The sequence below is a fragment of the Plasmopara halstedii genome, assembly GCF_900000015.1.
Source record: "Plasmopara halstedii genome assembly, contig: Scaffold_2604, whole genome shotgun sequence".
In the NCBI taxonomy this organism is placed as follows: Eukaryota; Oomycota; class Peronosporomycetes; order Peronosporales; family Peronosporaceae; genus Plasmopara; species Plasmopara halstedii.
Genome location: NW_020189511.1, coordinates 314,528 through 328,302, shown reverse-complemented (window position 1 = coordinate 328,302; position 13,775 = coordinate 314,528). Strand labels below are relative to the sequence as shown.

Here is a 13,775-nt window from a genome sequence, read left to right as displayed (position 1 = left end):
GCTTCGTCCACAGTTTATCAGACCGTTTAAGGTTGTGGCCAAACGGGGCCTGGCGTACGCGTTGAGCTTATCGAAACGGATGTAGACCCACCCGGTATTTTAGGTGGGCTTGCTCAAGCCGTTCCGGGATCCGGCGCAAGTGAACGCTTCCGCGTTGGCGCCGGAGCGAATCCCACGGGCCCGTGGCCACCCAGAAGTTGAACCAGCAACTGGGTTTGAGCACGGAGTGCAACAAATTCTAATTGCTTCACCGCTGCCTGCATCGATGCATTCGCCCGCTCCACGGCTAGGAGTCGCTCCGACAGAGAGCGGTAGTCTTCAAGGTGAGGCAGCCGGCGCACGACTTGCTTTAACTCGTCAAGAGCGTCCGCACATCGACATGCTACTTCAACATGACGCTCAGCGGAGCGCCGATCAAGACAGACCTCGTCCTCAAGGGCTTGAAGAGCATCTCGAATCACCGCCCGCCACCGACTCTTCTCTATGAGAATGGCGACGTCCACTATCACGTGAAACGTCTTGTCGGACGACGTCGTCATCAGGGTCAAACCCAAGATCTGGTGAAGTGGCGGGGATATTCCGACTCAGAATACTCGTGGGAGTTTGAGGCACCACTTCGGCAAGATTACCCAGTCGCCGTGGACGCTTTTGATCAGAAAGATCAGGACGCCAGCATCATCAGATGCCCCGCGCTTCCCGGCAATAGTCAGGGAAGTAGACGGACCATGAGCTGAGCTCAAGCGGTGGCTCTGAGCTCTTTCGGTCGCACATACAGAGCTCGCGGGAGCGTTAGGGGTTGAACCATACGTCGCAAAGCGACAATCTGAAGGGAGTCGATGGCGTGTTCTGAGTTTGGCAAACTCAAATTAAAGGTGTCGCTCCACACGCACGTCCACTTCCTTGTGGCTCAACAGTAAAGCATACAGTGAGGAAAGTTTGCGGTGCCGTTGCACCCATCGCTCAGAGAGCGCTTCGTCATCGGTAGCGTTTTCGCCAGGGGCAAGCACTACAGGTATTGTCCGCATTGCGGGTACATGAGAAACACCTCGTTGAGCACTCAGACGAGTGCGATAATCGTTTAACGGGATTTCTTGTGGGGTCAAGAAACGAGCTCGAAGAGCTTTCCGTGTAGCAAGTTCATCATCCGTTCTGGCCTGGGCCCGATGATGTGGACGCGTAACGATCGAGTTACCGCGTCCTTCGCTTCCTAAGCGGGTTCCGCAGGGCGGAAGCCATATTCCACTCGAGGGTCAATGACCGACCGTGGATGGGCGCGCTTAAGATCCGCCTTATGGTCAGCTTCAAGCTGCCGCCTCTGAGCCCCGTCGAGGTCAGTCGTGATTACACCACGTTCCTCAGTTGAAGAGAAGTCAGGGAACGGACATGGGGTCCACAAGGCGCGAGCAGGACTCGTATCACGCTGCTGATGCAGCTCGCCATCCTCGTCATCCCATGCGCGAAAAGAGGTGTCAGACTCATAGTCGACTACATTCTCAACGAGGCCACTCGGCACTGAAAGCGCGCGCGGAGCGCGACGTTTGTGCTCATCGAGCCTAGGATATACATCCCCCGGTGCCGCGGACGCACCGTCCGGCATGGCACCGCGTGCAAGGGACGAAGCTGGGCTCTGCCCCTGCTCGCTGTCAGAAAGAGCAGACTTGATGGTTTTCGTGTCGTGGACACAAGGCTCATTGAGCAAGGAAGTTGTTAAACTCCAACAAATTGAGTTGCAGTGTCTAACGGACACGCGAGCCTCGTTGAGGCAATAATTGATAGAGCTGTAAATGTTCTCAATCTTAATGGGGGAGGATGTAACGGGGTTACACAACCCTAATAACAGGGGTGTTTGTGTCACACGAGATATGCATGACGTGACTACACACCCAAACAAGAATACGGTACGGGGCTAGGTAGCCAGTAGTTATGCATGTATTTAGATTTTACTATATATATTTAGTATATTTAGGAAAGTCTCAACTTTTAACATTAGGATAAAAATGTAAACAAAAATCAGTTTCGATTTTGAACAGAATTGTTCGCTTGCCTTGGTTAAGGCTTTTAAGTACTTTTAGAGGCAGCGGATTGCGATCCGCTGCGCTAGTGCTTGGTTCATGTAAAGAACTAAAGGTCGGTGATCTAAAGACGCTTTCTCAAGCGCAAAGCTACGGTAGCCCCGCTGCAGTATATCTGATTAGGCAGTGCAAAAGTCCGCAAAATCACTTCAAAATTTACTCGTGTTGTGGTGCATCTTAAATCGAGGTGTACGACTTTATTGCATATTTTCGTGCGCTGTCGTCAAGCTTGGAAATCACCAGCGTGTTCTCCAGGCTGTTGAGCCCTTTCAGGCAAGCTATCGTCGATTCCGGGATATCTGCCGCCAGTTCCTTAATCTTTTAGGGACCAACAATTGACGTAAGCTTCTAAAGCTGTTCAAATTGTCCCGAGGAACAGATACACGAACATTTTATGTATCACCCCGCAGATGAAAGAGTTTTTCACGAATCAATTGTCTTTGACTATGAGTGCTACAAGTGCTGTGAGGTTGCCTTGCACTTTGCAGAGAGAAGCTTTGACGCTAACATTGCATTGATAAACGCACGAGGTAGGTTTAGTGCGTTCCAACCAGTAGTGACCGTTACTCGGTGTCTGGTAGCTCTGCTATCTCAAGAGTACATAGCAATTTATGCGTTGTACATATCTCGTAATAAAACTTTATCGATTAGCAACCCATTTGAGCCCTCGTGAAATTTGCGTCGAAGGCTTCATGGGTATATATATTTTCTGAGCACTGTTCGGATGGAATGATACAAAAAAACGACGAAAGTGTTGACAGAACCGGATCCAGACTTTATTTTTACACTAAATCACCTCTCAAGCCGCATGGTAAACGCTAGCTTTTCATGACAATGCATCCAACAATGCCCCGATCCGAGATTCACCGACATCTTGGGACTGTCGACGGCTGCTCCATCGTCCATATGTCCCACTTCCGCCTCCAGTCCGTCCTATAGTGACATCTTCTTCCTGACTTTCTACATCGATTTTCAGCCATCGTGCTGATGTTCCCGCGGCAAAGTCAAATTCCTGGATATGTCGAGTACAAACCCGCAGCAACGGAGCGGGTGTCGTCCCGGATCCATGTGCATCGTTTGAATCGCCAAAACGTTCAACGTCATCAAGTAAGTGAAAGGAAAAAGCACTAAACACTGTGATTAGGAAGCGACTTGGGCGGTCGGGTGAGACGTCGATTTTAATAGGTCTTCCTCTGGCTTCGGCTGGTCGTATAATCAAACTTGAGTTGCCAAGCAGTCGATGAACGACAAAGTACGAGTCACCCCCGCTAATGGTACGTGCACAAGCCTGTAACAAAGCACTCACAGCTCGAACTCGGTCTTCAGGGGCAGCTGCGAACCGCTGGATATAAGTGTCGAGCACTTCAAATATATGCTCCAGTCCGCAGTTTGGTTGTCCTGTGATATCGTGTTTGCTGGACTCTGCGGTCTGTTGCTTTAGCTGCTCCCCACCTCCGTATAGTGTACCATTAATTAGAAATAATTCTGGCAAAATGTCACGCAGCGTTTGCTCGAGAGAAATTGGTTGGGGTCTCGGCAAAAATATCTGGGAAAAGGTATCAGCATGACGAGAAAAAATCGCAAGGTATTCACTTCGTGTTCGAGCTTGAGCAGCTTTTTTGCGAATCGCGATTTGATCGGGTGGATGAATTTCCCACAATAATGGATCTGTTTCTCGCAGATATCGTACGCTACCGAGTTGCTGATACGATGCGATCCAGCGTGTCGACGTGGTGCTAGACTTCTCCTGGCCGATATTTTCAGCATCGAGTCTTTCATTATTTAAAGTTGAAGAAAGTGAGGACGCCGCTAATGGTGTTTTGGTGATAGTTGATGATCGAAATCGGTAAAATGGTGTTTTGCGCTTCTTGTCGAAGGTCAAATAAGGTCGACACGATGAAGAGTAGTGAGCTGGTAGTGTTGATGAAGCCATTATATAGTGACATGATGCACGATTAAGTGCAGCAATCCACGTACTGACAGTTACGTCTGTTTCGTCAATGACGCGTAACTCGATTGATTTTCGCCTACAAACAAGTTGATTGTGAGGTTAGTGACTTGACAAGGGAATGAACATAAAAAACATTTCCTACGGCAACACTTGGTGTGCAAGTCTCGCAGAGAATTTCAGAACTTGCAGTCGTTGGTGAGAACTAGCGCTTGAAATACTAAAAACCATTGAATGCTCCCCACGACCTCGCTGTACAAGTGCGTGATCCATTAATACCGCACCACGCGGAAGACCTTCAGCTTCACTAGCGAAATAGTACAGTCGATTCCCTTTTAGCTCAAAGTACCGTGGCTGCCACGAGCTACCGATTCCATGCTGCTTCCGTCTCTTCTTTTTGAGCCAGCCAATTTTTTCGGGAGCCAGGTAAGAAATTGGATCCTTGCAATCGTCAGCAATTGCAAATTCGGCTTGTATTGATGCGTGCTCCGATGACCCAGAACGTTGCGATGATAATGAAAGCATCGACCACGACAGGGGCAATGCCGATGCTTGTTCATCACTATTCTCTTCTTCTTCCTCGTTATCGTTTTGACACTGATCACCCAATTCCTCGTCTTCTCTTCTAGCATATTCGTTTTCAATTTCCTCATTATCAGCCATTTGCGCTTGTTGAAGACGCAAAATATCAATATCTTCCGCTGCTAATGTGCTAAAAGGGCTAGCGTCTGTCTCGTCCGGTTCTGCATTTTCTCCATCAGGTTCAATAATAACTTTCATCGGCGGTGCTTGCGTTGGCTTCACGTCGACTTGAGTTTTTATAGACCGTGGCTCACAAGACAAATTAGATGGCAAGGAGAAAGTCTGAGTACTCGCTTGCTTGGATTCGTCGGCAACCATTTGATTTATCCAGTAGGCAAGTGTTATTTGCTCAGCGTGAAGCTCGTTGGAGCGTGAAAGAGGTAGTGATATTGTTACAGCCCATAATTGTTGACCAATCCATTGTAATGACACATCAGGGTTCATGAAGTTAGAGTTGTCAAAAGCGGGAAGCATGTGATTGTTTGACATGTTTTCTGCCCATTCCGATACGATCCGAGCGACCTTTGATACAATAGATGCCCCAACTTCCATGGTCCAGCATGTGATAGAAGCCTTATAGCAGTTATCCTCGCGAAACCAGCGTCTTACGTGTGCTTGTGAGTGTTCCCAGCTCGAGTCTAAATCTTTAAATAGAGGCTCACACAATGTCTGATCACTAGTCAATGGTACAGAAAAACAAGTCGCTGATACATCATCCAGACCGGAAGATGTTTCGATCGCGACAGTTGTGTTTGGCAAGGGCAAGACCGACAAAGAAAAGCGTTCCTTTATCTTGAGGAATTGGTCCTTGAGACTCGTTAGATTTTCATGTCGAATAGATGAAGTGGGCAGTGAATGCAGCAGAAAGTCTCGTGACAGTGTACGTAGATGGTTCACAGAGCCATGTCGACTACGTAGAGAATCAAACATTTGCTGACCGCGACTGCTGATTGTCGGACTACCGCATTTCTCTGGATTTACATCGCGCGAAATTTGTCGGTCGGGAGCGCTCTGACTTGTAGAGTTGAATTTGACGCCAAACCTTTCAGCTGTTGGCAATAATTCTCGTTGTGACGTCTTAACCTCTTTGAGCTCGTCTAGCTCTAAGAGAGTTGGTTGCATCCCGACACTTGTGTTACAGTCTCGGGTAGTCTGTAACGGCAAATTCAACGCAGATTGGCGACGATGGAGGGTAAACATTTTGCCTTTTGACTTTGACATTGTCGTGTAGACAGAAGAATTGGACGACATCACGTCGTCTATCATGACTCCGCACCTCAACAGCGCAACGTTGTGATTACCTCTGATTCAGTCTTTGCTTTAGATAGACCGATACAGATACATTAACCACTAGTCCTCACCTTAGAAACATACTACATGGAATATTTTTGGCGTGGCTATTATAAATATCAGCATTGACGGCGTTCATTTTAATACAGTCTAATCTTGAGAGTTAGTTCATCAAGTCTTTTCAAGTGTCTGGACACAAATAGTCTTGACCAAAGCTTCTAAATATCTGCATGTCTTCACCTGCTTTATACTTTTCTCTTGCTTTAAATTCGCGTTACCGATCTCAGGCTTTGTACTGTCGACCATATCAAACGACTGCTCAATCATCTTGCTAATTAACTCGATCACACGCTGTTTCTGTTCCTCCTCCTTTTCTCGCTCCATCTCGTACACTAGTTTTTCGCGTAGCATTTTTTCTTGCTGCTCATATATTTTGCTAGCTTTGACTTCACTAACCATGACCGGTCGGAGCAGATCCACCCACGCGCGCTTGCTCTTCTTACCATTAATCTTCTTCACTTCTGGTCCCAGCAAACCTCTCTCCTCCACTTCTATCACTAATTGTCTTAGCGTTAATGAATTCAGCGGTCTTCCTTTCGCTGTACCATAACGTCCTAAAAGTTCTTTCGCCTTTGCTTTAATCCCTGCTTGCAGCTTCTTGCCAAGCGTAGGCAGCTGGATTTCTCTCTCGTGGGCCGCTGCTAACAATTCTTCACTGCTTAGCATATCGACGTACGTAGAGATAGTGACGAACCGACGACCAAACGCGTAACTATCGTCCACGCGGCCTTCGAGCTGCTTCGTGGCCAGTTGGACGCGTTGAAACGTTTTTGGATCTAAAACATCGACGGTCAATAGTGACTTTTCTTTGAGCTCAAGTGCCACACACGTAAGCAGTAGCTCTACAACTCTGCGCTGAATTTGCAGTTCTAACAAATTGACGCTCATTGGTTCAAACCCTCGAGAGCGCAGAAAACGTTGCAGCTCCTTGATATATATCACTGTTAAGTTTTCGTCAGAGACATCGACACCTCTTGCCTGACACTCCAGCGTCCGCGCTCTAGTATCTGAAAATTCTCCTGCCCCATAAAGTTTGACAACGGGAGCGAGTGAGGCGTCGTATTCAATCACCTCGGCGCCCGAGAAGGCCACGCGACGCGCTTTGGGCATTAACCTCTGAAAAAAGTCTATTTGATAAAAAAGCGTACTTATGGCAAGCATGTCGCCGGACTTGTTAACGATGCACGGCGTGCGGCAGCTTTACCACAGTACAGTAACTGATGATCCAATTAAACTGCAAGTACTTGGTATCTATCGCTGTAAGATCTGTAGAGAGGCTTGATTTTGATATCAAACCAACTTCGGACTATTGTACAGACTTGGCGGATCCAGAACTCAAGGATCGTCTCGGACAACTATTCGTTGATGCACACGACGTATTTGATGTCTTATTAAGCGACGGTTGTTGCAAAATGAAGGCAATTCTGGCTCAAAAGTACAACAAATTCGTGTATAAGCGGGTGTTGACGCCTCGCTGCATCATGCGGGTACGTTGCTTGCTTTGACATTAGAAAAACATTTATTGAATGTGATACTTTGATTTCGTGTTGTTTATTGTTTAGGTAGATAAGTTTAAAGTCTTCAAAGAGGATAAGCAGCATACTTATCGAGTGATACTACTTCAAGATTTGGCTATTGCTTCCCTAAATGACGACGGAGCTAATCCGGACAAAGTGGTCACATGTCGCTGTGATCAGACCACCAATCATCTTGATTTTGTGTCGACTATTCATTTACGAGAAGTGGCGTTGCTTCCGTTAACAGGAGGTCGACTTTACTACTTGTCATTGCGCTCCGATGACTATACTTTGGACTGGGCTTGTAGCTTTACGGATGGAAAGCCAGACGAAGACTCACCGCTGGACGAGCTTGAATGTAATTGGCCGAAACGATGTGGAGCGTATAGGTTGAGTGGAAACCAGCAGCTTTTAACCTCATCTGTGTCTTGGAACAGCGACCGAAACTATTGCTCAAACCTGTTCACACCGAGGTGCAATAAACTTTACACGATTTTGGAAGCTTTAAGTCATATAAAGAAAAATAAACAGCAGGGGGTCAGGCAGAACTTCAACGTCCCCATGCTAGGTGCCATTCGAGTCAAATCAAAAGTCAGGAATTTAGGGGATCCAAATATTGCAAATCCATTTCCGTTTGCTTTTAACGCGGTCGTGGGTGCGTAAATCTTTATATTTTGGTGTCAGTTGATTATAGCTGATACGTAAATGCATGTGGACTTTGACGTCAATTACAGTCGATGCAACAGGCGTGTTTGAAGTCATGTTTTTTGGCTCTATGTGCGCTAAATACTATTTGTCGCTTCAAGAAGGTGATCTCATTCAATTTCGAGGGTACACAGCCGCTACCACGCAACAGCATCAATGGCTTACGACCACAGGTGCTGTTTTATGGTACCCGGATACCTCATCTGGCCAAGCATACCATATTCCAGGTTAGTATCGCTTCACCAGTTTGTAAAATCAAAACTGAACTCTCCACTTTTTCCGTGTGATTCATCACAGCAAAGTATTGGAAGGTTTTGGAGCTGAGTAAGATGATCCCACGTATGCTCGGTGATCTATCGACCCGAAAAGCATCTTCATACCATCCGCATCAGTCACATCCTACCTGGCTCGAATGCAACTTTGTGACAACGCTAAATACACGATATTTAAAAAAAAAGGCGAGTAACCATCTCGACGCCATGTACTTTGACTTCATAGGGGTTTTGTCGAGTGTCGGGAGGATCTGCCGTGCACGAAACAAAAATACGTTTGAAGTGTGCGAGTATCGATGGTTGAAAATGATTGATAGTAGCTCTTTACATGAACTCGTGATTAAGATTGGTACATGTTCTCAACCCGCCATTTTTCGAGCCCTCGAGGCTGGCAATACGTTGCTGCTTACCAAGCTTCAATGGGTTGTTTTACTGAGTGGTGACACAGACGCACAAATTCAATATGCGAGAACGAGTGATTTTTCAATTTTACGGATAAATGAAGCGGTGTTCCCATTTCGATCACTCGAAGAGTGCAATCTGAACGTTTACTTTGCACAAACCGTGAACAAGAATGCAGTTCTTGAATCGCGCAAAGTCAGTGGGGAGAGCAAGTTGACTGCACATATCGAAACGAAATACCGACCTTTAAATAGGCTTCCGACAAACGTTCAACACTTCAAAAATGCCTTTGGATTGTGTGCGAATTCATTCAAGTAGGGTAATTGAGAAACAAAAATGACTTGATCGCGTCTAATGTTTTTGTTTCATAATCTTTACAGTGATCTGTTGGTCCGTTCGTCGAAATTGGAGGTGTACGAACACCAGCATGTTGGATTCATCGGCCAAATCAGTGCAATACGATATGGCGACAAACCAGCAGACGATGAGTCTACCGTTCTATTAGAGATTAACGAAGCTGGGAGTCCTGATCAAATTCTAACGGTAATCGTGAGCATCAACGAACTATTCCAGAGACCAATCATGAAAGAACACATTTTGGCAGCTACTCCATCCCAATCACTCTCGTTGTTATGCATCCTGCCCGCTACACTTTTGGATGAGATGTACTCGGAAATCTTTCGAGATGAAATTGTTTATTTAACGAGAAGGAAGATGCGGAATCTGTCGCTGGACGTAATCAAGAACTATCTAGTTTGCCTGAAGCACGAATTTTTTTTCTCTCTTCATCTTTATAGCGATAGAGTGTGTCGAGTGACATGGAAGGTTGATGCGATTCTTGCAATGACTCAACCAAGCTAAGGCACATATAATTATTTACTGGCTTGCTTTTGAATGGAATTGTGCACGAAATATTAAGGCAAAAATCATGAAGCCGCGCTTAACAGATAATGCTAAAGAACAATTAACATTGCACGTGTACATAGCGTGATCGATCAGCCCCGACCACTATGTCGAATATTAATCGAATATCAGTTAAGAAAGTCCGTTTATCGAAGAGCCACCGAAAAGTCTTTCGCAGCGCTTGACGCCATCAATGCGAATCTTTTGGGCAATTAATGTCTTCAATCTTCATCTTGCCTCAGTCACGCGAAGTCTTTAAATGAAAATAAATTCTTTACCTAGCCTGTTGTTCGTCATTCGGTCGACCCTTCAAGCGGTCTATCAGAGTCATGACTTTTCGATACTTTTCTCGCTCGCGGCCAGACGAGCTCTTCTTTTTGCCAGTGTAGTATTCACTCGATTTGTGAATCTTGTAGCCAAATACGCGTGGGACATACGCCTGTGTTGGCGGCTGTACCACCAGTTGGGTATGCGTCATAAGGAACACATGCGGGAATGTTGCACCGAAGTATGCACCATCAATTTCTGCATTCAAGTTACATAAGAAATGTGAGCATTTAGCCTTAATTTGAGATAATGAGAAAATAAACAACATACGGCCTGCTCGTTGCGACTTCGGAAAAAAGATATCACGACATTTGGGACAGAAGACATTAACAGTCGTGTGTCGAGGTACATCTGATCGCCCAACCGGAAGCACTGGTTGTCCTTGGCAGTAGACGCGATGGCAACGACCAAAGTCTACAGCCTGATACTTATCCAACATGGCCGCCATGCCCTTAGTGGTTAATATGTAACGCGCATGAATAAGTCCATATAGCATTTCGGCCGCAGACTCGATCATCTCCTGCTGAATCTGCGTGAGACTACTGTCGTTTGGCGTCTCAATGTCCAAGATAATGTCTAACGCGTAGTCATAATACGGCACGATGCTGCTGAGTCCAGTGAGATTAAAATCGTCTTCAATGTAGTTTTCATCTACTTCACACAGAAAACTGTTCTCTCTTAAGGAACAAAACCATGTGATCCAGCTTGTTTCTTCCTCTTCGCTGCCCTCCACATCGTTGTCTTCGTCCTCGTCGAGAGCACTAGAATCTTCATCATCATCTTCGTCTTCCGATACGCTAACAGATTCGAGTGCCGATTCCGAGACACGCAAATCCTCCATATGGCCAAACAAACGCTCTAGCTTGGCTTCCTCAGTTGCCTGACCGCCAATAACGGGCTGGCTCATGATGCGATCTTCAGCTGTGGATTACGCTGTCTGTAGACGGCGTTCGGGCGCTTGAAGCACTGCAATCGACTCGCCGCTGCCTATTTTCGACTAACGAGCTGCTAAAAGATGTCAACGAGGCACACAGAAGTATAAATTGCCGCTCCAGCTCTAGTCGCACGAAACCTGCCGAAGGTTTTCTCTTCAAACGCTGGCCTTTGCAAGCATGTACCATCTTATTGGTACAGTGAATTATTTTTAAATTTGAAATCGTGAAAAAATAGTAAGCTAAAGAACTGTGTTCCTTCTCGTCTTTCAAGAGATTTTTGGACTCTCTACATGTCGTAATAGACTTTAAAAAGTCAGAATTTTATACGTCAATGTCATTAACACTATTCGGAGCACAACATTTTGTGAGGCTCTTGACCAATACATGGCCATCGGATTTATTGCTGTAGTTGACGCGCAGAATATGTGTAGAGTCTTCTTACGATATAAGGACACCATCGGTGCTAGGAAACTGGCTCGTATTCCTTAGAAAAGTGTACAAAATATTTTAAAGACGGGCTTTATGGTAAAAAGTGATTTAGCTGGTAGATAATGAAGTGAGATATCAAAATAGGGCGTGCAATTTTTACGTGTAGTTTTCGAAGCCATGACCCAGGTCAATCATTCGTACAACTCACATCATTACTTCAAGTAAGAGTTGCGGGGTGACCGATGCCGGCTGATTGCATAGCCAAAGGGTGGTCGTTTGTGGAAGGCTGGTACGATATATTAGCAAAATATCTTGTGAGTCTAGGGGTGAAATGACTATTTTACACCACCACCTCCTCTGTAGTGAAGAATGCCGGGATTTTGGCTACTTCAATCCGGTATGCAGTATCTCTCGCGTAATCCATGAGCGATGTCTTGCCCAATCTGGTCATGCGCGAATACGTAGACCGCAAGGTGCTGGAACGCGACTAGAGCTTCGCGGTGGAGAAAGACCCCTTCATCTTTCCATCTTCCTTCTTATCAGCAGCATTCCCTCTACATCACTGGTCAGCGGGGTGGTCTCCACATTGGCTCCATGACAGATATTTTCAGTGTCGATGTAGGTACTAGCGTCGAGCGGGTCGGCGAGGTCGAGATGGCGAATGAGAGCGCTGAGCTCGGAAATATCAGCGGCATCGACACAGTCGCTGGATGAAAATAGCAGAGCAGACATGTGTGCCAAGACGATGGTCGTATGGCATCAGCAATTCTGTATGGTGTTCTCACTGAAACCAGCCCACGCATCAACGGAAAATTTGGTATCTGTCAGAACGTCCATGCGCGAGACGTTGCCGACGGCCCCGAGCTGGTCAATCATCCAGCGTACAAGAAGCGCATTGTACTTGCACTTGAAAATCTTGATGATACCAGCGTCGAATGTTTGCGAGAAAGATGTCGTGCTGGGCGGGAGGAAGAACACGCGGACGTTGGCGATCTCGACGCTATCGTGGGGTGACACGTTGTTCAACAACAGCAGCACTTTTGGTTGTACATCTTGAGATTGAAGCCGTGGCGCCATTCCAAGAAGTCAACGCGTGTCATCCATAACTTCTTGTTCGCGTAGAACTGGATGCCAAAGCGCTTTCTGTTCACCTTCCGAGAACAGCGAGGCTTCATGCTGCTGTGGATGACAACAGGGTCTATCAACTAGGTACCTGGCACATTACAGCACAGTCCAACAGCAAAACGCGCCTTATATTTCTTGATCTCACGGATCTTGCTAGTTGCGAGAGACTGGTTGGGTCGAATGCAAAAGAGGAGGCTGATCTCATTGAAGACATCCTGCGTTAATACTTCTCAACGAGAGCCTGTAGTTCGCGACCATTGTTGCGACCGTGGCGATATTTACCGACCTGGATTTACGTCATGTAGTGCGCAAACGTATGCTGAAGCGCCGCTTGAACTTCTGCACCTACCACTACGTGACGTCTTGTGGATGAAGAAGATCATTGGCCTTGTAAATCGCTTAAAGCTGTGGGGGCTTGGTGCAGCTGCACAAACTCCGGCAAGAGTAGCTCCATGGTTGAAAATCGGGACTGGCGCTGGCGTCTCGCGCTTATGGATAGTGGGATTGAAGGTAGCGCTGAGACGACGCGGAGAACCGTCGATCCGCCAATTTTTCTTTCCAAACTCGGACAGCACCCACGAAGCGAGATCCTGGTGACAGAGATGAGGGCTTTGCGTAGGCAGCCAGCTCGTACTTCTGGCTTTAGGTCAAGCTTGTGTGCGCCCTTATGCGAACAGAAGTGACTTGCACTTTTGAAACATGCTTAAATAACTGCGATTCGCGACTTCCATCCATTGCTCTTAGGGGCATACGCTTGTATGTCGTCCAGCCGTTTTGTTATACTTGAGTTTGTATGATGTATTTTTGCTATCGGTGTCTTGGTTCTTATACAAAATTTGCTCTTATATGTTGGGCCCTTTACTCGAAAAAAGTTTATTCAGTTTAGAAGATTGGTCTCGATTAAACCGGCTGAGGGTGAGTATTTTTCTAACATGCTAACTCGTTGTGCCTCGGATGTCAATTGAGTAAAGCATATTCATTGCTTAACAATTGCTTGTGCAGCAGATTTGCCGTTCAAATTGCAGAGGGGGATTTTAATTCTAATAGTCCAAGTTCTCAATGCACAGAGGTTGAGTCGTGCACGCCTATCAAAAGTGGAATCGAGATCTCCTATAATTTGAGCGTCGATTTTTCACAAGTACATATATATTGAACTAATGCTACTTAGACTAATACTAATTATTTACGTATCACTATAATTTTTATAT

At 46.2% G+C, this 13,775-nt stretch overlaps 4 protein-coding genes across 4 annotated transcripts; 1 reads left to right on the top strand and 3 right to left on the bottom strand.

Moving 5' to 3' along the window:
- Window positions 1-2,898: 2,898 nt before the first annotated feature.
- On the bottom strand, window positions 2,899-5,853 carry PHALS_04394 (Pleckstrin homology-like domain; the record flags this gene model as incomplete). The annotated part of the gene is made up of 2 exons (XM_024718503.1): window positions 2,899-4,099; window positions 4,166-5,853. 2 exons carry the CDS (start codon window positions 5,851-5,853, stop codon window positions 2,899-2,901), a joined length of 2,889 nt encoding a protein of 962 aa, XP_024583895.1.
- A 210-nt stretch (window positions 5,854-6,063) lies between these two features.
- PHALS_04393 (uncharacterized protein) lies at window positions 6,064-7,062 on the bottom strand (the record flags this gene model as incomplete). Its single annotated transcript, XM_024718502.1, has 1 exon — window positions 6,064-7,062. The coding sequence occupies one exon, from the start codon at window positions 7,060-7,062 to the stop codon at window positions 6,064-6,066; it is 999 nt and encodes a 332-aa protein (XP_024583894.1).
- Window positions 7,063-7,111: 49 nt separating this feature from the next.
- On the top strand, window positions 7,112-9,709 carry PHALS_04392 (Nucleic acid-binding, OB-fold; the record flags this gene model as incomplete). The annotated part of the gene is made up of 6 exons (XM_024718500.1): window positions 7,112-7,211; window positions 7,270-7,439; window positions 7,515-8,124; window positions 8,204-8,401; window positions 8,472-9,162; window positions 9,229-9,709. The coding sequence occupies 6 exons, from the start codon at window positions 7,112-7,114 to the stop codon at window positions 9,707-9,709; spliced, it is 2,250 nt and encodes a 749-aa protein (XP_024583893.1).
- A 316-nt stretch (window positions 9,710-10,025) lies between these two features.
- On the bottom strand, window positions 10,026-10,985 carry PHALS_04391 (casein kinase ii subunit beta; the record flags this gene model as incomplete). The annotated part of the gene is made up of 2 exons (XM_024718499.1): window positions 10,026-10,276; window positions 10,349-10,985. The coding sequence occupies 2 exons, from the start codon at window positions 10,983-10,985 to the stop codon at window positions 10,026-10,028; spliced, it is 888 nt and encodes a 295-aa protein (XP_024583892.1).
- Window positions 10,986-13,775: the final 2,790 nt, after the last annotated feature.